Source organism: Colletotrichum graminicola (assembly GCF_000149035.1).
Source record: "Colletotrichum graminicola M1.001 genomic scaffold supercont1.2, whole genome shotgun sequence".
In the NCBI taxonomy this organism is placed as follows: domain Eukaryota; kingdom Fungi; phylum Ascomycota; class Sordariomycetes; order Glomerellales; family Glomerellaceae; genus Colletotrichum; species Colletotrichum graminicola.
In genome coordinates this window covers 51,579-74,895 of record NW_007361006.1, presented here as the reverse complement: position 1 = coordinate 74,895, position 23,317 = coordinate 51,579, and the positions used below count along the sequence as shown (strand labels likewise).

Genomic DNA, 23,317 nt, shown 5'->3' with positions numbered 1-23,317 from the left:
TGCTATGAGAGTAGGTGCTATGGAAGGAACTGCAAAGGCTCACAGCAAGGAAGGAACGAGAGGATGAGTGAAGGCAAAATGCATTTAGAAGATTAAACCAAGATGATGTTGATGAGGGCCTGCGAAAGTTTGATGTAGGTGTATTGAGCTCTGATAAATTATAATCAACCAACCGCTTTGCCTCCTCGGGTTGAGAACACGTAGAATACCAGTGAGATATTCGCAGGGGTGAGCGGTCTGAGTAATAATGTATCTTTCCAAGACGCTCTTACAACAGACGTTTTGTCCTGAAAAACGACTGATCAATATGCAAGAGACCAAATCGAAAGAAAAGGACAGGGCAAATGAGCATGTTTCGGCAGCCATATGGAGTCTTGGCTAAAGAACCTGGAATACGATTTTTGACTGCAACGATACCTTGGTCGCACTTTATACATGGACATAGCAGATGATCCTGAGAGAAAAGGGGGGTGAAATAGAAGGGGCGATTGGAAGCCACCAAACCAATAATATTGTTATGCCATAGCTTGTTTCCGTCAATCTACAATAACTTTTGTTATGTCAACATACAGGTTGGGAAGCGGACTTGTAAACATGGGAGTCCGGAGCTGGTCGTTAATGACGCACGGACCACACCAGGGATGCTACAGGGATGGATGGCGTAAAGGGGAGGCGCGTGTTACGCCGGGTATCAAGACGCGCCCCTCTACTGTAGTAATCATTTGTCTCCATCGGCTCAAGCTGGCAGCTCTGCGTGTGAACCACAACAGCCCGGCCTCGACGACAAACTAGCTTCGATGATCTCCCAGCCATATTTGGATCACTTTTCGGGCACTTTCGCGCTAATCACGTCTCTATAATCCGCGATCATGACCAGTGAGTCTCGGCGCGTGCAGCACCCCGCTAAGGGAAATACTGACATTTGACAGCCCGGGCGGAACGCATGCAACAGCGCATGCGAGGCGCTGGGTAGGACAACCCAACCATTGCTGACTGAATATTACAACTGACAATTCAAAGACATGGCCAGGTTGAGGATGTTTCTTTCCAATTGGACTTTGGCGACGACCTCACAGCAACCGGGATCGAGCCCCAGAACAGCCCGGAGAGACCGATACCCAGAACGACGCCGAACACGTCTGCTAAGAGACGGAGACTCGACACTGATGCGACGCGGTCGGCGATACCAGCGACGAACGATACGAGTCTGACCTCGCGGCAGCCTTCAGGGAAGGACGACCCCTACGAGCTCCAAGAAGGGTCCTCTACCGAGTCCGCGCAGTTCGCAGCCGCGCAAACCGCCAGAAGCCCTACTGTCGCCGTCGTCAAACAAAATGACACTGGGACAGTCGAGTCCCTGCTGCCGCCGAGGCCTGCTGCGTCTGCGCCGCCCGTCTCGCCGGTGTCGAGGAAGGGTACGGGGGAACATACCGAAGTGGAAGAAAGCCCCTTGGATGCGCCGGGGAGCGGCCGACGGCGCACAATCGTGACTAGCAGTGCTCTCGTATCGAGTGCCAGATTACAGCAAGCACTCTCACCCGGCGATAACGAAACCGAGACCGTTCCGATATCCTCCCCTTTAGAGCGCAAAGTACGGAGAAATACAGCTGGCACGCGCAGCTCCCGCGGGAGTCGGAACTCTGCCGCATCTGCAGAGGATGTTCCGGATGGCATTTCGCCGGATCACACGGTCAGGTCTCTATTGACGGCAGGATCTCCTGAGCTCTCGTACCGTCAAGATGGGGAAATGGAAGAGCCGACAGCGCCCGTCTCTGAGCCAGTATCCCCATCAGAGGTGGAGCCGGAACCAGAAACAATTGTAGAAGAAGTACACGAAGTAGAGCGAGATCACGACGAAAATTTGGCAGAAGAAGTGGATACGAACGAGGCAGCCCAAAGACTAGGACGGAAACGACCACGCAGAAGCCCCAAACCACCTTCCCCTGAACCTGAACCAGACTCGACTATAGCCGATGACGAGGACCACGACGAGCCATTACCCAAGAGACGGAAAAAACAGACAAAAAAGAGCCCAGCGAAACAGAAGCAAGGAAGGCCAAAGGGAACTTCCAAAGCCAAGGACACTTCGCCGAAGGCGGCCCCAAAGCGCAAGAAGAAGACAGGAGCGGATGAAGCTGGAGAGTCGGTTACTATCCCCGTCCAGCGATTTACAAAAAGAGTGCAAGTCGCGGAAGGCGACGAGGACGACGCCGATGTGCTCAACCAGGACATCCCATTTGCTGGACGTAGCGGAGTCAACACGGTCGATGTTCTGACTCAGGTGTGTGACGAGATGATTGAGACGAGTCTCGATACCCTTAAAGAGGGTGGGCGAAACGCCCAGGATAAATCCGCCAAGAGGGAGTACCAAGTGCAGTTCCGAGCCCTAGAGGCTTACCGGGAGGAGCTGAAAACCCGCCTTCTCCAGCATGTCAGTGTGAGGTATCTGAGTCCAGGTTGCCATTGCTAACCCCAGTCTAGACTATTCTCCTCGACGCACTCCACAGCTTGCGCAAGCGAGTACGTAGCGTCCAGAAGGAGAGAATCGCTCTTCGGGACGAAGTCATGCGGATCCGAGCCGAGCGGGATCAGGTGGCACTTCGGAAGGATGCCGTTAGAGCCAAGCACGAAAAGGTGACGGAGGAAGCATTGGTACGCCCCTTCGGCCGCGCTCTAACTCAGCCTTACAGCTCTAACGTGTGCCCACAGAACCAATTGAGCTTGTCTTCGCAGATGCATGATATCGACCTGGCCGTGGAGCGCGGTCGTGCAGCACCTGAGCTTGGCCCAGCCGAGAAGAAGACGGCAGAGCTGGCCAACCTTGAGATTTTGATATCCAGGATCACAGACCAAGCTTGTTCGCAGAGCGGTGCAGGGGGGACACTGAAACAGATCAGGGACTTTAATGCTTTGCTTGAACGAGCTGCTGTGGCTCTCGAAGGCAGATGAGCGGCAAAGAGGTGTGTGTGTGGGAGGGGAGAGCTTCTCAGCCAACACAATGCCAGTTTGTTTCGGCCATGTCACGACTAAGGTTCCTCGAGGCGGTTTGTTGTTCTTTGTTACTTACGACAGGCTCGGGAGGCGAGGATAGCACGGGAGGCCTCTGGCCGGGGGGGGATCCTGGAAAAGTCTGCGTTCGGCTCGGCTAATTGATGACAATGTCTTGTCCTCCCTTGCTTGCCATTGACGGGGTAATAACAGCGCACTAAGTGCAAACTTTAATCCTCAAATTGAAGTAGGTGACTAGTTTTTAAGCACTCTCGTCTCCCAAGAGGGGAAATACCTTAGGCAGCGCAGTCCGAGGACATTTCGCCGGCCCCATAGCCAGCCACTGCATAGAAAGCGAGCGCCGATCAGGCCGATGACGTTCTGGAACCAAATGGTCGCCTAATCTCCTAAGCGAGCGTCTCGAACTTTGAGATGTCCATTCCCAATTTGACGTCACTAGCAAGCCTCGTTTGAAGTCTCCCCGGAGGTCTCCGTCGTTCCTGCGTGCGTCGTTGCCATGTTGGCATGGTCGTGATCGGGGAGTGTCCCAGCTTCTCTTGTAGTGTAATGTGGCGGTGGCCGGGTAACTTTCACCTGGCGTCGCTGTCCGCCCCTCCGCACCAATTGTTCCTGTCATCAGCCGCACGCCCCGTGTCATGAACATCCCGGCACGGATGTGCGGCACCTCCTGGATCCATCGTCAAAGTTTCTACTACATTGTACGTACACGTACCTGGGGGGCGGCATACTTGCCCTACCTGGCTACAGACGTACCCTCCCTCTCCTGACCCCTAGTTCCTGGCCAGCCAACGGCAAGGAAACCAAGGCGCTGACGGTGCGCGACGGCGACTGATTGGGTGTTTGGGGTGCTATAGTTGCGGTTTTTTGCATCCGATAATCAAGGGTGGCTCTGTGTTGTTTCTGGGGGTGGTGGGGAGCATGCGACGGCGATAAGCGGGCGTGAGCGTGGGAGCCCTCGTGCATGACCTTGGTTGGGAACGGGTTAGGAAACCTCGGCCGCCGACTGCCCCAGTCTGGCACGGGGAATAGCCTAGTGGATAGAGGGTTGACAAGCAGAGGTCTGTTGGGTTTGTGCGGACCGAAAGAGTACATAAGACCGGAGAGGACAGCACATCTTCCCATCAATGTTTTTTATCCAAGATCAGTCTACGCATATATATCTACACCACTCAAAAGCCTCTCGAGATCGTATACCAGAGACCATCACCTCTCTTTTCAACCTCTCAGATTCTTCTCGCAACCGACAACATGCCCGCTCCCGAGGCTCCCCAGCAGCAGGCCCCCATGGAGGTCCCCGTCGACAACGGCATCGTCACCCAGCAGCCCGTGAGTTTCTCCCTCTTCCTGCTCCTTTCGGGCCATCCTGGTAGGGAACACGAGAACACCGACTAACATGCTGTCGTAACAGTCCGCCGAGCCCCAGCCCGAGATGAGCCTCCGCGGTGGTGAGGAAGCCGGTTGCGAGATCTGCTGCGGTCTCTGCGGCTGCGATGAGTCTTGCTGCTAGATATGTGCTTGAGGATGACTTGACGAAGTGGATTGGAAGATATGGACAAACGAATACAAGCTTTTGGGGAGAGGAGGGGGCGGGCGCTGAGTGAGACAACGCGCATCGGTGACTAACCCGTGCCCTCCCCCCCGTGGCGTTTTTGGCGAATTGGATTACCACCAGCTACCCTGCCGTTAGAGCTGGGTTGGATATATCATCGAAATAAATAAAAAATCCCATGTGAATAATGTACAATCCGATCTCGCCCTCAACACTGATAGCTCTCAGACGTGCAACTAAAACAATGAATGTAGTTGAGGATGCGAGACCCTTGAGGCTAGAGGCTTGAGGCTTGGGGGGGGCTGCCAAGTGTGTGCCAAGAGATCTACCCGCTCGCATGGAAAGCTTGGCGTGCGACGACTGCTCTCCATGGCTTTCCCCCCTCCCTCTCTCTCTCTCTTTCCTCGCTGGGCGAAGCGAGTGCGGCTGCAGAATCCACCAGACATATGAATTGTTCCGCGGCACAAGACATAAAAAGAGCTGAGCCGAGCCTTCTACCGGCGACGATCACTGCACAAAAATCCCCACTGCCCGGTAAACATCATTTCCCAGTGTGCCAGGCACGACAGCTCACACTATCACACGTATTTGCTGTAGGGGCGGGGGGCGGTTTCGATCACACCACGTCCAGGCGCTTGCTCCAGCTTCTCCACTCGCGGCAACCCATAGGTATTCGAGAACCGTCTTTGTGGCCTGTCAGGTTTCCGGGTTTCTGCGAAAGAGCCTGGTTACAGCTGACTACTGGCGGGCGACCGCGAGCCCAATTCCCCCTTCATCTCCCACCCCCCCTCCCCCTCGTCGAATTTGCAACCGCGTCAGAAATCGCTGATCGCGCCGTTCGAGCACCATCGAAAACGCGGACTCTCTGCTCTCGGGTTTCCGTGTGCCCGCACTCCTCCGATGGGCTGATGCGCTTTCGTTGGGGTACGAGATGGGATGGAGTGCGCTGAGCCACGCTGACCCTGCTGAGGGAATTACGGACTGCGTTGATTCAGCCCGCCTCATGAAAGTCTGTCAATGTACTTGTACGTCACAACTTCAGGCCGCCGTCTGATAATATGGCCACCAGTTGGAGCCAACCGCGGCCGTGAGACATCGTGATGCTGGGTCCACAAGCAACGTTCTCGTTTCCTCCCTTTGTCGATTCTCTGTACCAACAGGTGACTATACGGACGACGAATTGCCTTGAATAAATCCTTCCCCCATTGCGAGTATTGAGAGGCTTCGACTGGAGGGAGAATATGCCATTAACAGGCTCCTTTTGTTTTTGCATTCCAAAAAACGCTTTTGCTAGAAGTACAAGATAGGTAGTCTACAGTCACTTCTACAATGGCCGAAACCGTCACAATCAAGGACGTTGGCATCGACCTCGACAACCCGCTGTGTGCAGCACACGGCCCGGTGCCAATTGCCCTCAGGAACCATGACCATCTCAGAGATGGTGATACACCCCCCTGATGAACCGTAGACACTGACCAAAAGCAATCACCGCTCCTCTCACTTGCCGCCGCCAAACACCCCGGTGATGCGATCGAAAATCGTGGCATTGCCCTCCGCCTTGCGCTTCTCCTTCTCCTTCTCCTGCTCGTCCCATAGCTTCTGCACTTTTCTGGCCACGTCCGCATTGGCCTGCAGGTCCGCCCGCAGCGCCGCCTCCTCGGCCGCCCGCTCCGCCTCCGGCAGCTTCTCCAGCCGCTCCTTCCACGACTTCTCCAGGTCCGGTCTGGGCTTCACCTCGGGGGCGACGGGGCCCGCGCCCGACGGCGAAGTGGGTATCGCGAGATCAAACTTGGGCACGGGGAGGCCCTCCTTCTTGGCCGCCTCGGCCGCCTTTTCTTGCTCGATCATGCGCGCGTAGAGCTGGTCCGCGTGCATCTGTATGTCCTCCTCCACCTGCGCCGGTCGGTTTTGGACGGAATGGTAGCCCAGGGCCCTGAGGAATCTCTAGTGGCGGGGCGTTAGTGATCATGAACCCCTCCCGCCGACAGCGGTGACACGAGCAAGTCCCGGGGGGGGGGGGGGGGGGGGGGGGGGACACTTACCGTCTGCACGATATAACATCTCTCGAACCGCTGCACCTGATGCCTGCACATCTGCATCTGGTCCTCCCAGGCGCCGTTCTTCATGCAGTTCACCCACTCCTCCTGCTGGATCGCGCAGTTCTCGAGCGCCGCCCTGCCAATGTTGTTTTTCCGCTGCTTAAAGCCATCCAGCACGTCCACGAGCTTCTCGTGGTCCGTCTTGGTCTCGGCCACGATCTCTGAGTACGGGCGGTACGTCTTCCACAGGTGCGCATACCGCCCGTCCTGGAACAGGCTCTCCTTGGGCACCTTTGGCCGAGCTACTGCTTCCGCGGCGTCCTGTTGTGAATGTGCATGCGCGTGCGTCGCCGCATCGGCGGCCCTGTTCTGGGCGTCCTGGGCCTGTTGCTGCTGCTGGATCTTGACCGGAGACTCGCGCTCGAGGAACTCGCGGAGCTTCGGGTCGAGCGACTTGAGCGGGTTGTCGGACGCGGGCGCGCCGGACCCGAACCAGCCGTCGAACCAGCCCATTGAGAAGATGTGAGCTTTTCGAGTGAAGGAAGGCTGGGAGCTCTTGGGTGATCCCGGGGGGTGTTGTCTGGGGAGCTTGGTGGCTCTCTGGTTATCGCAAACTTGAAGCTATGGGAGAATTTCAAGGTGGCCGACTGTGATCCAATCAGATGCTTGGAAAGACACGAAAGGACTGTGTGATAATTGGGTTAGCACTGTACTGAACACTGTCACTTTGGGGGTTCGATCATTATGCTCCGCATCAAATACGTTGCTCTGATAATGTTATTGAACTGAATCATTGGGCTTTCCCATTGCGGGACGGGTACAGCTCAGAAACTCTATACTGGGCGTCGCATTCCATTCTGGGGAATCAGGCAAGTTGAAACACTCGAGAGTTCTCGTCAGAACGTGCTGTGCTACTAGGACACCCTTCTGGGGGCAGCAGTTGGTAAATTCGTCGTCCCAGAGCGTGATGCAATACACGAGACGTAAGGGAAGAGGGGCACTGGGAGGCAGCATATCACTCTGTATCACGAAGAAACCATTACACGCCCAACCATTCCTTATCATTTTTTTTTCGTTCATTCGACCTGAGGCGTATCGCAGTTTTCCGTTCCCGCAAAAATCACAAGCCCATCGTGTGCCCAAGACAGCCAGAGAAAAAGAACCTCTAGTTCACACCCGAGATGTTTGGCTGATCGAATTCATTTGGTCTCTGATTCTGCATCTATAACACAATCATGTGGATGCAGTTTTCCTGTTGACCTCCCATCCGGTATGTAATGAAGAACCCACACCGCAGTCACGCCGTAAATGCCAATGAGCCAATTTAGAACTTGCTGAACTTCTTGACAGCCTTGCCAGTGCGGGGAAGGACACGCAGGACGTTGAAGCGGACCTGGATTCGACGTTAGTAAACTTGCCTCCCGCGAGAGAGCCCTGGTTTGACCAGCGGCCGTTGTGGTATATATTCGTAACATACAGTCTTGCTCAGAGGTCTGCACTGGCCAACGGTGACCTGGTCACCCTCCTCGACACGGAAAGCGGGGGAGACGTGGGCGGCAAGGTTCTTGTGGCGCTTCTCGTAACGGGCGTACTTGGGGATGTAGTGGAGGTATTCTCTGCGGATGATGAGGGTGCGGTGCATCTTGGTGGAAACGACGGTGCCGGTAAGGATACGACCGCGGATGGAGACCTGGCCGGTGAAGGGGCACTTCTTGTCTGCAGACGATCCTTCGTTAGCCACTGTATCTTCTGCAGTTCACTCCGTTCCCGACGTGCAGCGCGTGGTGATTCCTTGTCGTAATCGTCGCATGGCCCCCTCCTCTTATCTTCGAGTTCGTTTCCCAACTGGTCGTGTGTTTGCTGATTGCGTACGGCCCCCGAGGGCGTTGCGAAATTTCGTCGTGCTCATGTTCCGTCCGTCCATCGCGCGCAAAACTCCAACACAAGTTCAATCGCTCTCGCTCGCAAACGTACCGATGTAGGAGCCCTCAATGGCAGTGGCAGGAGTGCGGAAACCCAGACCAACGTCCTTGTACCATCTGCGGCCGCTCTTGCCGGGGCGAGCAGACTTCGCCTTGACCTTCTGGTTAAGGAAGATACCCTTCTGCTTCTGGAAAGCCCTCTCGGACTGGACGGTCAACTCGGTAGCCATCTTGACGTCGTGATGCGGTCGGGTCGACTGGGCGGGGTGGGTGCTGTTGAGGTTAGAAGTCGTTGATGCTGAGCCGCTTTCAACCAGAGCTGCGGAAAAATCGAGTGACGAGCAAGAGATGTGGCCCAGCTTAGGGCACGAAAAAATTAGCGAAAGGTGGGTGGACCCCCCAAAAACACCCACGTTCCTTTCCGGAGTCGGTTCAGCCACACTTGAACAGTTCCGCCTCACCCAGCCTCAGGCAGAAGCTGCCCCTCCACTCTGGCTGGTCGAGGACGGCTGTGGCGCAGCTCTCCTGTGGCTAGCAATTCTCTGCATCAGAATTTCCCCCCATTTGCAGTGACAGCTTGATGCCACAGCAACAAAGCGCGTCTGTTGACATCATTACCGACAGCCCAATCAGATCCCCTGCCGCACGTAAACACAACCCATGACAGCCCACTCACCCTGCTTTTTTGGGGGGAACTAGCATAGGTATTCACGCCACCATCGATACAAGCAAGTCGCGCTCACACACCCATACTTGAACAAGTGACATGCGCACGCCTAGCTCCTCGATCTGAAGCCCTACTCATCACCAGAAACCCCGATACTCAATATGGCTTCGCTCGGTGATACGACCCTACCGTCGACGCGTCGGACACGCAGGTCTATCGGAGCGACCAGTTTGTCGAGGAAGAATGGTGACAAAGAGAACGCGACCATTGACGTGGGTAGTAGTCTTGCTGAAAGTCGCAAGAAGTCGCGAAGCAAGAGTATTGGTCCCGGAGGCCTGGATACCCTCAAGAACGGAAATGGGAACCGCAGAGCTGTGAGTATGCTCTCTCTTGCCGGTCACACGCACCCGCGCCTAACACATACACAGTCCCTGGCAGTGCCTTCACGGCCCCCGCCTCGATCGATTTTGAAGCCTACGATGCCTCTGTTGCCCGAGATACCGCCACACCGCAAACGGGGGGCAGACCTCATCGATCTCGGTCCGCCGAGGGCGAGCACTCCGACGACAACAGGCAGCACCGATCTCACTGGTTCTGGATCCAAGATTGCGCTACGCACAGAGGAGGAACAACAGGCTGCGGCAAAGGAGCGGGAGCGCAGAGACGCGCGCCGCAAATCTCTCGCCAATCGTCGCGTGTCATTTGCAGCCGAGGCCACCCTTCATACATTCCACGAGATTGAGTTCATGCAGGACTCGACATCGTCAACCGATTCGAGGCGCCGCAGTTCATCAGCCGGAGGCAGCTCCGACGAAGCACCGCCAAACCGTCCGTCAACACCACAAGACCAGGAAGAGGATGTTGTTCCGCAATCACCAGACAACCAGCGAGAGCTGCACCAGAAGAAACGTAGAAGAAGCTCCACCGCTCCTCTGATTGAGTTTACAGAAGACGAGGAAGACACCATGGCGACCGGTTTCAGTTCCGACTCGGAGCCGCCAGATGCTGTAGAGGATGTCGGCGACGAGGAAGAAGAAGAAGCATCGGACTCCAATAGTGACTCTGATGACGACGGCACGATGATGACAGTCGATGACCACGAGGTCACTGGCGCATCGGTCATGTCTTCGCGCACCACCGGAACGGACGATGACCATGACACACTGGATGATGCACTCCGAGCGGCTGCACGGCATGCTGGCACACAAAGGCTGGGCTTCGATGACAGTGACGACGAGGAGGTGATTCCTTCTTTCGGGTGGATCAAGAAAGACAAGCCCCAAGCAGAGGCAGGTCAGGATCAAGAGAACGTTAAGCCACAACCGCTTGTCCGTAACAGCCCTCCTCAGGATGACGAGGAGGACGACATGGACATGGACATGGACTTCACTTCCGCTGTTGGGGGAATCCTTGGCAACAAGACGTCTCAAGGTATCGAACCTGACGAGGAAATGTCCATGGATGTTACCCGTGTTTTGGGAGGCATTCTGTCGAAGAACAATAGCCAGTCAGCATCGGCGAAAACAGCCTCCGAGGATCAGACCATGGATTTCACTCAAGCAGTTGGAGGTATCCAGAGATCCAAAGTCAACGGCCATCTATTCGCTGCGCCGGACGATAACGAGGACATGTCGATGGAATTCACCAGCGCAATTGGTGGTTTGCTGCCGACGCACACCAAGAGTGGCACGGCACAGACGCGCCGGAGAACGATGACTTCCAGTAACAACCCAGAAGAGTCAATCATGGACATGGATATGACGGTCGGCGTCGGCCGGATCTTGCCCAACTCAGACAACACATTCCACGGCGACCAGACAATGGGCATGGACATGACTGTTCCCGTGGGCCGCATCCTTTCGGCAGAAGACGAACCTGCAGATGAAGAGGAAGCGACTGGGCTCATGGACATGACTGTCCCCTTCGGCAAGATCTTGCCTTCAGCGGATCGGTCGCCTGAGCAGGAAGAGGCGACTATGGGAATGGACATGACCATTCCCGTCGGCCGGATTCTGCCGTCTTCCCAAGCTGCGGATCACGAGGAAACCACGACGGGTATGGACATGACTTTGGCTGTCGGGGGCATCATCAGACCGCCCCAGTCGCCCGAGGCTCGGGTTGCTGCCAAGAAACTCATGGAAGCGGAAGTAGACAAGCCTGACACGCCGAGCAAAGCTATGCTGGGCAAACCTGCATCCCCTGCCAAAAAGCTTGCCGCTTCGGTCAAGAGAAACACTTCATCAGCATCGGATATTGGAAGCAGTCCCGGGTTCAATCCTTTCCAGGGCAGAGGTCTCCGCCAGAGTATGCCACGCGCAGGCGCCGCTTCAATGTCCCCGGACCGAACGAGAACGCCCAGCCCTCCAAAGTCTGCAGCTCCCACTCCTGCCGTCGCCGAGACCCCACTCGATAGTTCGCCAGTCAAGACGCCGCAGTCACTCAAGAAGCGAGGCCGCCCCAAGTCACCCGTCAGGAAGCCTGCTACTCCCTCTCCCGAAAAGGCGCCTAGTCGTCTGAGCATTTTTCAGCAAGACCCGACCACCGGCGCAAGGACCCCGACAGTCGTCCTTACTCCCCAAACCCGCAGACATTCCGGTATCGGTGCAGATAAGCCCGGACTGGGCTCGCCTCGAGTTGCCGCTCTTTTGGACCGCAGAGGATCACTTGGCGAGACCGTTAAAGAGTTTGTACCCGGCAAGGACCGAGGGGTCAAATTTGCCGACCCACAAGTCATCGAAGAAGAGATCGACAAAGACCGTCAGGAAGAAGAAGACAAAGAATCCGGTCGGAAGATACTCGAGCGTGAGGCCGACGGCGGCGAGAATGAGAAAGAGGCGACCCTGAACCTAAGGGAAATGATTGAGAGCTTGAGTCCGAAGAAGAGTCGCATGCGAAGTCGCAAGAGTCTTCATGTCGGAAGCGCAAGAGGGCTACTCGGCAAGCGGCCCGCTGAGCTCGATGATGAGGATGGCGAGGGCTACGATGGCGTCAAGAGGCTCAAGGGCCATCAAGGCAGTCCTGTCAAGAATGTCAAGCTGCAACAGCCGCCCAGTAAGGCAGAGACCACTGGTCGCAGATTGACTCGGTCAGCCCGGAAGAGCATGGATGAAGACGCCGCATCGAAAGCCACGCCCACCCATTCCGATTCCCCTCTGAAAATGGCGACCTCGGCCAAGTCACCAAAATCGCACGGTCGCTTCAAAGACGTCGAAGACGACACAATGTCTCACCCGATGAACCTTGATGGTTCTCCTGTCCAAGACGAGGACGAGCTCATGAAGGAACAGTCTGGAGAGCGTATTCATTTGCAAGACTTCCTGAACATGACTTCAATTCGTTTCATGGAGTTGACAACCACCAAACGAAGACACACGCAAGCCCCAGAGATGTTCAAGGACGGGCTGTTGGGTGGGAAAGACGACTTGTCAATGGAACGCTGCGTCGTAGCCGGTGCCTGCACGGTGCCAATGCTTGAGCTTTATCAACACTCCTGTCGCGAGCTGAAGAAATACATCTCTGAAGGCCGCAGCATCGTTCGGGAGATCGAATCGGAGACCTTCGAAGAGAACCCACCGCTGTTCCGCGAGTACATGTCGGCTACGCCCGATTTCAAGAATATCCTTGACAACCAGTTCAAGAACAGCAAGACTCACGCTCGTCTGGAAAGCAAGGCCATGTGGTACGAGTGGCGAACAAAACTCCAGGAAGGTCTGAGAGAGGGCCTTGTTAGGATCGCTGAGGGCATGGCCGCCGATGACAAGGTCCTTGATCAACAGCAAAAGCTGCTCTCTTCTGTCTTGCCTGCCATTGTGACACGCTTCACTGCCCTTCAACAAGAGCATGAGAACTTGCAAGCCGTCGCAGAAGAGCTTGCTGACTGCGACCCGGAAGAGCTCGATGCCGCCAGGTCTGACTTGGCTAACATCGAAAGTGATGTGGAAGAGAAGACGCGGCGTGTTGCTGAGCTCCGACAGGAATTGGAGGAGGCAGAACAAGACGTGGAAGAATTGAAGCAGGAGAAGCAGCAGTGCCACGAGGACATCAAGGAAGCGGAAAGGATCCGCGAGGAATGCCGGGGCTGGTCGATTAGCGAGATCAGTGCGCTCAAGGGTAAGCTCCAATCGCGATGGCATTTTTACCCCCACAAGACTAACATGGCCTGCAGCGCGAGTGGATTCTCTCGAAAAGCAACATGGCTGGGCCGTGACCGGGGTTTCCGGGAACACCATTTCGATGACGTACCGAAAAGAAATCGAACTGGTATTCGATCTGGCATCTTTTCAGCATGGCCGGAAGAATTCGCGGATCGATCTTTGGTACATCGCTGCAAACCGCGAGACCAACCCTGTGCCGTTGACAACCGAAAGGGACTTTTTCCTACAGTGCATCCGGGACCACATCCGTGGACTGCCGCAGAGCCGCACTAAAATTGCGGACCTCCTCCACCTGGTTCGTGCCGCATGGGACATGGCTGATTGCACCTCCAACCACATTCGGCAGCTCAACATCACATTTCCCACGGCTGTTGCCAGGACGTCGGACTCGTCCGTTGCTGTGAAGTCATCCCTCCTTCTACCCCAAATCGAGACCAAAGTGGAAATTGTCCTCGAGATCCGCGGTTCGAACAAGCCTGACGGCATCGAGTTTACCCTGCATCCCGAGGCCAAGGTTGTCTATGGAGAGCACTTTAACACTGGAAAGATGGGAGAATTCTTGACGACGCATCTGGGAGATCGGGCGTTGTCTCGGGAGGGGGATGCGCCGTCGTGGAGCAATGTGGTCGTCGACCTTCATGAGAGGCTTCTGGCGAGAGGAAGGAAGCAGGGCTAGGAACGGGCTATTTCTATCTTGTAATGATTGATGATGGCGGAATATTCCTTTCAAAGGCCGTGATTTCGGCCCATGGCGCTTGTGGCGGATACCCAGAGCATGATAGCAAACCACATTAGCTACGCGTCGTTGATTACATATATATGCCACCGTCGTAGTTATGTCCCTTCGAATTCATCTGTACACCGCATGATCTCTTCTAAGTTCATTCAGTGTGTCGGCCCGATATAACGAGGACAAACCTGAGGGGGACAATAGCCGCTCGCGACACCGATTCGTCATCCGTGCCTTCAAGATCAACCACGAGGTCGAGGCAGCCCTTCATCTATTGGCAAAGCCAGACGAGACCGTCATGGCGTTCCTTTCTCGAGGTTGGGGAAGGCAGACTAAATGGCAGCCCCATCTCTCCTTGGCTGTCTGGATGCTGGTATTGCCGCGCTCTCAAGCCAATTATTTATGGACCCTCTATTCCGACGACAGCGAATAGCTACACAGCAAGCAGAGTACTCTGGACACTCAAAACCACATGAGTCTGCTTCGGGATATACTCGGCATACCAGCAGCTGCTTTGTACTCCATTGACTAGTACTCATACTGAGCGAGTTGAATGACGGGGGATCAGCTTCTTTGAATCGATGAACCGCCTAATGGTCTGATCTTTACTACATTCTATCCAGGTTTGTCACCTTGTCATCCGCCCTTGTCGTCCGTCTCCGCTGTCCGTCTCCGTCGTCCGGCCCCGCCCGTCCTTGACCGCCTTCCTTCCGCCGGTCTCAACTCCGGAAGACCATCTCACCGGCCACTTCACCTCGCCTTCACTCTTCCATCCCAACCAACCAGACCGAAGCGAACAACCGGAAACCCTCGCTTGCCTGCCGTCACGTGCCCAACGACCAGACCGCCTACTTGATGCCTATATCAATTTCTTCCACACTTCTAGGATTTTAGAAAAACCCTCTTTCTCTCTTTTTTCCGTCTTATATCCAACCATTCGACTATTGCAGCTGAAGTTTCGCGCATAGTCATCTTGACATTTGTCCCATTAATTCAACCCTCTTTCTCGCTTTTATCTATCTCGCAACGACCGACTTGATCTCAATTATCGGCATCAGCATCAGACCAGTCAACATGGACGGCTTCCTCGACTGGGTCTGCCCCCAGGCGGAAAAGATGTTGGATTTTCTCATCGACATGTTCGGCATCATTTTTGGTCCGATCATGTATGGATTACTTTGGATGACCAGTTTTTCTTCGATTGGTTTCGCCATTTGGATCATAGTTGGCTCCCTCATTCTCGGTGCCCGCAAGCTGTTCCAGGATGCGACACGAAGCCTCAAGGATCAGTGGCGTGCCTTATCAGACAACGACCCCAATAAGCCCAGGATTCCTGGTACCTGGCCTGGAACTGCGATTCTGAACTTTTCCTAGGTTGAGAAGTTTGGTATCGCCGTCCCAGTTATGTGAGCTTCAACGTCCAGTATCCCATTCATCCTGACCATGAGCTGACCATACTCTCAGGCCCCCTTCGCCACCGGATCAGGCGGTGTGCGACCCCATTACCGACTCATCGAACCCGTCCAAGGATGGTAAGAAGAAGAAATCGGACAAGAAGAAGTTGAGCCTTAGAATCTCTCAGACGAAGGCCAAGAAGATTGCGACACGGTTAAGAAGGAAGACATCCAGACTTGAATACAGGCACCGACAGGAACATAAGACAAATCCCTGGCCCACACGCAAGCATCAGAAGACTGTAGAGCTGAACAGCAAAATCGAGAAGCTCAAGAGTTGCAACCTTGAACTCAGTGCCTATTTACGGACTGTGGAGGCGAGCCGCGCTGAACTGTTGCAACGTCAGACAACCTGGATTTACCCATACGACAAGGACTTGGAGATCCCCGGCCGAATTCCAACCATATGTGCGAGACTGCCAGTACCCGAATTCCGCATCTCAGACGTTGTTGGCCGCCGAAAGGCCAAGCCAGCTGCCCCTTTCAATATCACGTTTTACAGCATGCCTGAGACTATCGTTCGATCCAAGGCCTCTGCTCCTGCCGCCCGGTCTCTGTCTAGAGTCAACAATAAGACTATCGAACAGACCGCCAACCAGCCCGTCACGACCCCCGCTGTCATCCCGTCGCCAGTCCTTTCTTCAGTTCCATCTTCAGTCCAGTCTCGTATCAAATTTCGGGCTCGGAAGCTGATCCGACTTCAGGCTCGTGCGAACAATAACACCCCAGTCTCGTCATCCTGTTATGCGCCGACTTCTATACAGTCTCCGGGCTTACCCCCAAACCAGCCCATCACGATTCCCACCGTCAATACCCTTGGCCAAATTCCTAAGCACACCGAGAGCCCTGTTACGAGAGTTCTCGGGCTCCCTCAACCCCTAGCCAACTCGGTGCCATTGCCCAAGTCTCCCCCGCAGCCGCTCGCGCAGTCTCCTTCAACCCCGCCCTCGCTTATACACCCAAGCTCACAGATTGTTACCCCAGCTTTCCCCGCGGTATCCAAGAACAACAACGGGGAAGTGAGCCAAGAGGACAGGCCTGCCAAGGAATCTAAAAAGGAAGCTTCAGACTACAATACCAGCTCTAAAAGTAACAATGACGAGAACAACAACACTGCGCTTCCATCGATATCAGAACCAGATGAAGACGCCGGCAAGAGTAAAGATGAAAACCTTACACTGCTTCCGGATTCAGATGAAAACGATGTCGAGGGAAGAGACGATAACTTCCCGCCTCTTCCAGATTCGGACACTGGGTCGGATGGAGAGGACGATGATGAGGACCGCAACGACAGACCAGACAACGCAGGCAGTGTAATTCCCTCTGTGATTCAGCAGCTTGTGGAGACGTTTTCCGATCCTGCACCTGCTCAAGAATCCCCCTTTACGTCTTCCTCCGCCCCTGCTATCATCAAACCCAATGTCCAGGAACCATCTATCACTCCCCTGGGTACCCAGATGGAAGTTGATATCCACAATGAGAATGTGACCGAAGAGGAACACACTAAGCTAGATGCGATGGATGTTGACGTCCAGGACGAAAAAAGTGGCAAGGAATGTGGCGCTGCTAAAGACGAGATGGAAGTTGACATCGAGCACGAGAAGACTAAGGATGACACTGGAAAAGACAAGATGGAAGTCGATATCGAGAACGAGACTGGCGCTACGACAGACGAGATGCAGCTGGATGATATGGATTTAATCCGGGGTCTAAAGGACGTCGACATGGTAAACGCGTCGCAGAAGATCCAAAAACCGACGGGCGATATCGAGATGAGAGACGGGCCAACAACCCCTTCCATTGCGCCTAATCCCAATGTCTTTGCCGAACAGAACGCTCGGCATACAATCGCTGAGCAACCTTCGACTCCGCTGCCAAACAAACACTGCTCACACCAAGGAATGCAGCGTCCACAGGTATCCAACGTCCGTGGCGAAACCATGTCTGACAAGGCACCTCCCCCGGCCCCTGAATCTAAGAACCAGAGGCCAGTCATTGTCATTCGGCGTAGGCCAGCCGACCCAATGGTGCAACGGAAACCTCAGAAACCCCGTCAACAACAACGGCCGCAACAGCCAACAACGTCGACGTCACAGGCCGGAAACTCGCCAACTGTGCGCATACCTGGACCGCCCAGCCTTGTGAGCGGCGTTGCGTCCGAAGGAAAGGTGACACTTTTCGCCATGTCCCAACCCCGAAGCAGCCCGAAACCCGCTACGCCCTCGTTCAGATCATTAGTGAGGTTGTTCCCAGACCGACCAGCCCGGAAACACAAGTATGACGAGGTGGCCGCGATCGATCAGGATTATGACGGAGATACTGATCTTTCGATGCCCTTTGATGTCAACGGACCGACTCGCAATATTTTACCCTTACCGAAGAGAGCACTTCAAACTCTCTCAGCTGCAGATAACGAGTCGCGCCGCCAGAGAGCTCTCGAGGCGAAGCGACGTTGGCTATTGGCACAAGAGCAGGAAGCCGCCGACGCCCCTGAGCCCGCCATGGAGCAGTTTAGGAACAGACCGCCGCCCATGGTATCATCGCAGGGTGTCTCCGCCAGAGATAACCGTCTACTGTTGTCCGGAACGCCCGAGTTGAGGCGAGAATTACTTCACAGGCTCCAGGCCCTGTGGCCCCTCCTGCCGAAGGCCGAGGTCGATCGGGTACGTTTGAACAACTTGAGGTCAAAGTCACTCGCAGAATGGCGCAAGCTCCTGAACCCGGCAGGCAAACATGCGCTTCCGGACAATACTTACATCCCCAGGGACGCGTTCGAGCGGGAAGCGGCCGAGTGGATGAAGAAGGTTCTCGAATTGATGACCAAATTGAAAGTCGTTCCAGAAGTGGGATCCCTTCTGGAGACTTGGAGGGAATGCATGGCCCGTCAAGAGCCACTTCCCGAACCTGAAGATAACTAGAAGCAGCAATTGACGATGCCAACTTTTGAGTGAAGATAAAAAAAGAGTTGTTGCCACACATAAAAGACAAAATACGAAAGAGAAAGCTTGCAAAATCACAAAACCCGAAAAAAAAAAGAACACGAACACCCGCCCACATCACCATTAGAGGAGGCGAGAACTGAGGCTGGCAGAGAGCAATGAAATGGCCATTTCAAGTACAGTCATGGCTTCACGTTTAATTTACCTAGTTTTCACTTTTGTCCAGCCGTTTGTACCACCACCACCAGCCCGAGCCACCTGACCTTCGCCATCGTCAATAGCCCACGCATCATCCTCGAGAACCTCCCATTCCGGAACGGCAACCTCACTGACAAGCTTCTTCTTGAGCTTATCGGCAAGTTTCAGGGGGCTGGGAAGCTTGAAGCTGCGAACGAATTCGGATCCCTCCGCACTGCCAAGGAACTCATAAGCTGTGCCATGTGAGTACCGTCCCACCCAAGACGAAGGCCTGCCAAGCTCTTCCTGGTCGGATGTATCGTGCTTCGCCGCGGGCGACGAATTTGCCGGGGGGTAAATTCGACCAGTATGGTTACTGTGGAGTTGTTGGCCGATGAGCAAATTATACAGATTGCGTCCCATGTGGCAAACGTCCTCGAACGAGTTGCGATCCCCCACGAAGACCCCCTGAGTGCTGCATGCCCAGGCGATGTCATATGCCAACAACGTCACGCCCTCCAAAAAAAGGGAATAGGTAGCTGGATCTTCTTTGGCTAGAATGGGCAAAGCCTTGTCGACAAACAGTGGCCGCGGACGAGGGACGTAGTGCGGCTGGCTATCACGCTCATCCGAAGCAAAGCTGGGGATGGTTGAAGTGCCGGGAAACGGAACATCGCCGTGTTGGTATGACGAAGCGAGGTTGAAAATGGTGGGCCGCGGGTAATCACGATGGGGCAACGTGATTTCTGCAGGAAGCCGGATGGTTAGATAATGAGATGTTAGCGCCAGAATATGGGCAATGTTGGCCAGGGAGGTCGACAAGACTTCAGGCGATGTCGCTGCCAAACAAGGATCAATATCATTTTCAAGAGCAACCGGACATGAAACTCACCGTTCATAGATGAAAGATCAATCACGTCAACGCCACCGATCTTGAACTCGTATCGAGACGACGAGCCCTTCTTGAAGCGGCGAAGACCGTAGAGTTTCGCAGCTTCCTTGCAGAGAAAAGATCGGGTGGTCGACATTTGGTCGGCATTGCGACCCCATTTGTACTTGGCGACCGAAATGGATCGCTCGGCCTCCTCGAGCTGTCTGGTTCTCCGAGCAGAGATGCCACTCGATGCAGATGCAAGGTCCGACTTTCGGCGAGAAATGGCAGCCTTGCGATCGGCAATCTCCTTTCTGGCAGCGGCGACCTCATCCCTTAGCTTATCGGCCTGGGCGATGATTTGGTCCGTTCGATCCTCGGCCATCTTCTGTTGGGAGACAGAGTCTTCAAGAGCGACAATCAGGTTGGGCGCACCCGTTGTTGTGTCTTGGGCAAGCAGGTCATTGATCTGTTTCTGAAGACTCTCATTCTCCATCAACGCCTGCAGGTTCTTGAGGCGACCTTCATAGCAGTGATTGCGAGCGTCAACAGCACACAGAAATGGCAGCCGCTGTGGGCTGTGAGGTCTTTGACAGATGTTGCAGTTCATTTTGGCGAAACCGGTCGAGTCCAGGTAAGCGGCGACTCGGAGCTCGACACAACACTGGCGCGCATGAACAAAGCGTCGCTAGGGATGACGTTGGGAAGATTGTATTTCTGGCAAGCGGATCGCGCACAATGAAGGAACTCCAGCATGGGGAAGAGGAAGCAACGACTTGATATACGACAGCTTCCGGTACGGGGGTGAGTCGCTCAGACGACCTGTGAGTGCAGGTTGTTTCTAAAGTTCGCCGAGTCACGGGGACGAGGTCGGGCGAGAGGCGATGAATGGCCCAGAACGGGAAACACTCAACTGCTGTCGGCGCAGCGCAGCGGACTTCGGCAGGCAGCAGGGGTGCCCCCAGCCACTCTCATCATCCCTGCGCCACATTTCCTTTCTTGCCTACTTTCAGCCAGCGACGCCACACTGTTCTCAGCCAACCTAGGTACCTACAGGTACCTACGGTACCTACACCAGCAGGCAAGGGGAGTCGACCGGCGATAACCAGCGGCTTTCTCCACCAAAGGCCCAAAAAGGCAGCATCGCGAACCATCACCCCAAAAGGTTACAGAGTCCCAAAAACATAACCAAAAAGTCACCCGGCACCAGCACAACCACATATCTTCCTCTTGATAAATCCAAGATCGCACTTTGGCAGGGCCAAGGACTCTTCTCGCTTTTATTGCGAATATGAACGACGCGGAAACCAACGAGTCTCGGAGACCCAAGTCTCTCCAGACCACCAAGACGCCTGAACCGCGGCTAGATCAACAACCAGCCAACGGCCAGAACAATAGCAACACCCCCAGCACACCGGGGCCTTTCCCTTCCTTCGACTGGGAAGATTTCGAAGCTCGGTACGAAAAGGCCCTTGCGGAGGCCGATGAAAGGGAGAGAGAGCTCTTGCTCGAGTTCGACAGTCTCGTGAAGGTGAGCAAAACAACTCAACGCCCACTACCACCAGTCGAACTTGCAAGCATGCTGACATGGAAACCGTCAGTACTTCAATGTCTGGGCCTCCACTTCGAGTGATCATGACAATGAACGCGCAACCAAGCGCCTTCACACAAGGCGGAGGTATGTCAACTTGGCAGAAAAGGATATGGCTCAAAAGGAGGAGCATAGTAAGTCGTTCCTCATCACAGCTTTCCTTTTTGACCGACTGACACATGTCCACAGTGAAGGAAGTGCTCCGCGCATTCCAAAGCGCTCTCGCCCTGCTAAGCCGGACTTAAATTCTCAATCGGGGGCTGGGGGCGGGGGCGTGAGGTGATGTTCGAAATAATTTGTTGCTCTGATTATGCAAAATTGCAGCAATTTGCATAACTGCACTCGCGCTTCTGGCAGCAGTTGCGCATGTGCTCTCTCGGCTTCAAACGCGATGGATAGTGGTGAAAGGGGGTCTCCACACGTGATCCAAGCTCCAAGTTCCAAACGCGTCAGGTCCCTTTTCTGCGCGATTCTCCAGCTCCAGAAGTTCCAACCATCCACATCCTACACATATCACTATCCCCCTCGGAGAAAAAAGAAAAAAAAAGAGAGAAAGAAAGAAAGAAAGAAAGAAAGAAAAGAGTACCAAATCATTAGCAGAAATTACCCAAACCACCTAAGCCACAGCGCATGGCTGCGGCAAGAACGGGTCCAATGTCGACACAGTTTGCTGCACCAAATGTCAGCAAAGTAAGTTCAACCGCGCCGAACATTCATTGTACCTAATTGACCATTTCACAGGATGACTTGATGACTTTTTCCGAGACGCACTTCTCAGATGCGGCACTAGGGAGGTTTAAATCCGATTTTTTCAATCCAAACCAGCAATCGGATGCTGTCAACTCTGGCCCCTCGTTCGAAGAAGATGGCGACATCATTGAGGAAGACGATGGCCTCGGCTACTACTCTGACGGCGTGAAGCGCACGCTCACTGATGAGCAAATCGCCATGTTTCGACACTCCGAGCTTGAAGCTCTGAGGCGAGAGCAGGAGCGAGCTGCTGAGCGCCGCTCAACGGTACCGTATCCGAACCAAGCTGGTGAGGCCGGCAATGATGGCAGCCTGAAGGTTACCGAGTCGTCTCACCAGCCGGCCAAGGCAACCAAGAACAAGAAGAAGAGAAAGGGAGGGAAGGGCAAGCCTCAAGAGCCTAAGCCCGATCTCCGTAAACGGACCTGGGACGTCGTCGAAGCAGGGCTCGACACTCTCGACTATGATTGACTTCGGACCAAAATACAACAAATCGCTATTAATTCTCGGACTGCCTTTTGGCAGGGACTATGGGCCGTAAAAACGTCTATAAGATCTCCAATGCACCCCGCCGAGGCTGCCTCTGGAAGGGACTGCAGTGAGGGCCATACAAAGCTCGCAGACCTACCAGGCATGCCAGTTGCTGCTGCCAGGAAGAATTACAGGCCAGACAAATGTCTGTGGGCATCTTGTGCACGCAATACCGTTCCAACTGTCGGCAGAAACTAAGGGCCGGACACGCGCTCTTAGATCCGTTGACAATCTGAACACCCGATGTTGAGAGCAGCTATCCCATCGGCCCACGGGCTTGATACGCGCACACAAGAAATCAACACTTGAAAAGCAGCAAAGACCAGAAATCAACAAGTCTGGTAGCGCCCCAGAAGGAAGCGCGATCATTGGTGCGTAGACACCCCCTTTTCTTCTTTCTCTCAACCCCCTCTGCCCATGCTATGATGAAATCTTTGTATCGTCATCCTTAGTCGGATCCACAGCCAGAGACAGACAGCTGCTGGCTTCGGCCAGCAGCTCGAGTCTCACAGAGCTTGGACATGTCGAGCAATAATCTTCTCTCTGAAAGCAAGCAGATTTCACTCGCTGCGAATTTACAATACACTACAGCTGGACAGTTGCTAACACTTTCACCAGATAGACTGAGAAGGCACACAGTATGTGTTGTGTGACCCTGAATGGTGTAGATTGCAGAGTCAGTCCAAGCGTTGTCATTGCGAGACGGAACCGGATGGCGAAAGCATAAAATGCTCGTCCAGCGGATCAGATTGTGAAATGGCATTCACTATTGGCTGAGGTCGGTCAGTATATAAGACTGACAGACACGCATCGATAGACAGGTGGGAGGAACCACGTTTGAATGGAAAAAATGATTGTTCCGATACCATTCGTCTGACATGACTCGTCGTGACTTCTTTCAAAGCCCAGATGAGGTAGAATGATTTGTTGCTGT

At 54.4% G+C, this 23,317-nt stretch overlaps 9 protein-coding genes across 9 annotated transcripts; 6 read left to right on the top strand and 3 right to left on the bottom strand.

Moving 5' to 3' along the window:
• Positions 1 to 869: 869 nt before the first annotated feature.
• GLRG_00493 (AT hook domain-containing protein) lies at positions 870 to 2,949 on the top strand (the record flags this gene model as incomplete). Its single annotated transcript, XM_008091178.1, has 5 exons — positions 870 to 876; positions 930 to 969; positions 1,021 to 2,431; positions 2,482 to 2,652; positions 2,710 to 2,949. The coding sequence occupies 5 exons, from the start codon at positions 870 to 872 to the stop codon at positions 2,947 to 2,949; spliced, it is 1,869 nt and encodes a 622-aa protein (XP_008089369.1).
• Positions 2,950 to 4,257: 1,308 nt separating this feature from the next.
• On the top strand, positions 4,258 to 4,516 carry GLRG_00492 (uncharacterized protein; the record flags this gene model as incomplete). Its single annotated transcript, XM_008091177.1, has 2 exons — positions 4,258 to 4,335; positions 4,418 to 4,516. The coding sequence occupies 2 exons, from the start codon at positions 4,258 to 4,260 to the stop codon at positions 4,514 to 4,516; spliced, it is 177 nt and encodes a 58-aa protein (XP_008089368.1).
• A 1,539-nt stretch (positions 4,517 to 6,055) lies between these two features.
• Positions 6,056 to 7,110, bottom strand: GLRG_00491 (uncharacterized protein; the record flags this gene model as incomplete). Its single annotated transcript, XM_008091176.1, has 2 exons — positions 6,056 to 6,502; positions 6,601 to 7,110. The coding sequence occupies 2 exons, from the start codon at positions 7,108 to 7,110 to the stop codon at positions 6,056 to 6,058; spliced, it is 957 nt and encodes a 318-aa protein (XP_008089367.1).
• Positions 7,111 to 7,921: 811 nt separating this feature from the next.
• On the bottom strand, positions 7,922 to 8,749 carry GLRG_00490 (ribosomal protein S17; the record flags this gene model as incomplete). The annotated part of the gene is made up of 3 exons (XM_008091175.1): positions 7,922 to 7,990; positions 8,075 to 8,313; positions 8,572 to 8,749. 3 exons carry the CDS (start codon positions 8,747 to 8,749, stop codon positions 7,922 to 7,924), a joined length of 486 nt encoding a protein of 161 aa, XP_008089366.1.
• A 598-nt stretch (positions 8,750 to 9,347) lies between these two features.
• GLRG_00489 (Spc7 kinetochore protein) lies at positions 9,348 to 14,016 on the top strand (the record flags this gene model as incomplete). Its single annotated transcript, XM_008091174.1, has 3 exons — positions 9,348 to 9,560; positions 9,615 to 13,296; positions 13,352 to 14,016. The coding sequence occupies 3 exons, from the start codon at positions 9,348 to 9,350 to the stop codon at positions 14,014 to 14,016; spliced, it is 4,560 nt and encodes a 1,519-aa protein (XP_008089365.1).
• Positions 14,017 to 15,144: 1,128 nt separating this feature from the next.
• On the top strand, positions 15,145 to 18,442 carry GLRG_00488 (uncharacterized protein; the record flags this gene model as incomplete). Its single annotated transcript, XM_008091173.1, has 6 exons — positions 15,145 to 15,406; positions 15,454 to 15,476; positions 15,557 to 16,156; positions 16,313 to 17,531; positions 17,934 to 18,187; positions 18,215 to 18,442. 6 exons carry the CDS (start codon positions 15,145 to 15,147, stop codon positions 18,440 to 18,442), a joined length of 2,586 nt encoding a protein of 861 aa, XP_008089364.1.
• A 222-nt stretch (positions 18,443 to 18,664) lies between these two features.
• On the bottom strand, positions 18,665 to 20,121 carry GLRG_00487 (uncharacterized protein; the record flags this gene model as incomplete). Its single annotated transcript, XM_008091172.1, has 2 exons — positions 18,665 to 19,479; positions 19,533 to 20,121. The coding sequence occupies 2 exons, from the start codon at positions 20,119 to 20,121 to the stop codon at positions 18,665 to 18,667; spliced, it is 1,404 nt and encodes a 467-aa protein (XP_008089363.1).
• A 681-nt stretch (positions 20,122 to 20,802) lies between these two features.
• Positions 20,803 to 21,347, top strand: GLRG_00486 (uncharacterized protein; the record flags this gene model as incomplete). Its single annotated transcript, XM_008091171.1, has 3 exons — positions 20,803 to 21,042; positions 21,113 to 21,236; positions 21,292 to 21,347. 3 exons carry the CDS (start codon positions 20,803 to 20,805, stop codon positions 21,345 to 21,347), a joined length of 420 nt encoding a protein of 139 aa, XP_008089362.1.
• A 409-nt stretch (positions 21,348 to 21,756) lies between these two features.
• GLRG_00485 (uncharacterized protein) lies at positions 21,757 to 22,323 on the top strand (the record flags this gene model as incomplete). The annotated part of the gene is made up of 2 exons (XM_008091170.1): positions 21,757 to 21,792; positions 21,844 to 22,323. 2 exons carry the CDS (start codon positions 21,757 to 21,759, stop codon positions 22,321 to 22,323), a joined length of 516 nt encoding a protein of 171 aa, XP_008089361.1.
• Positions 22,324 to 23,317: the final 994 nt, after the last annotated feature.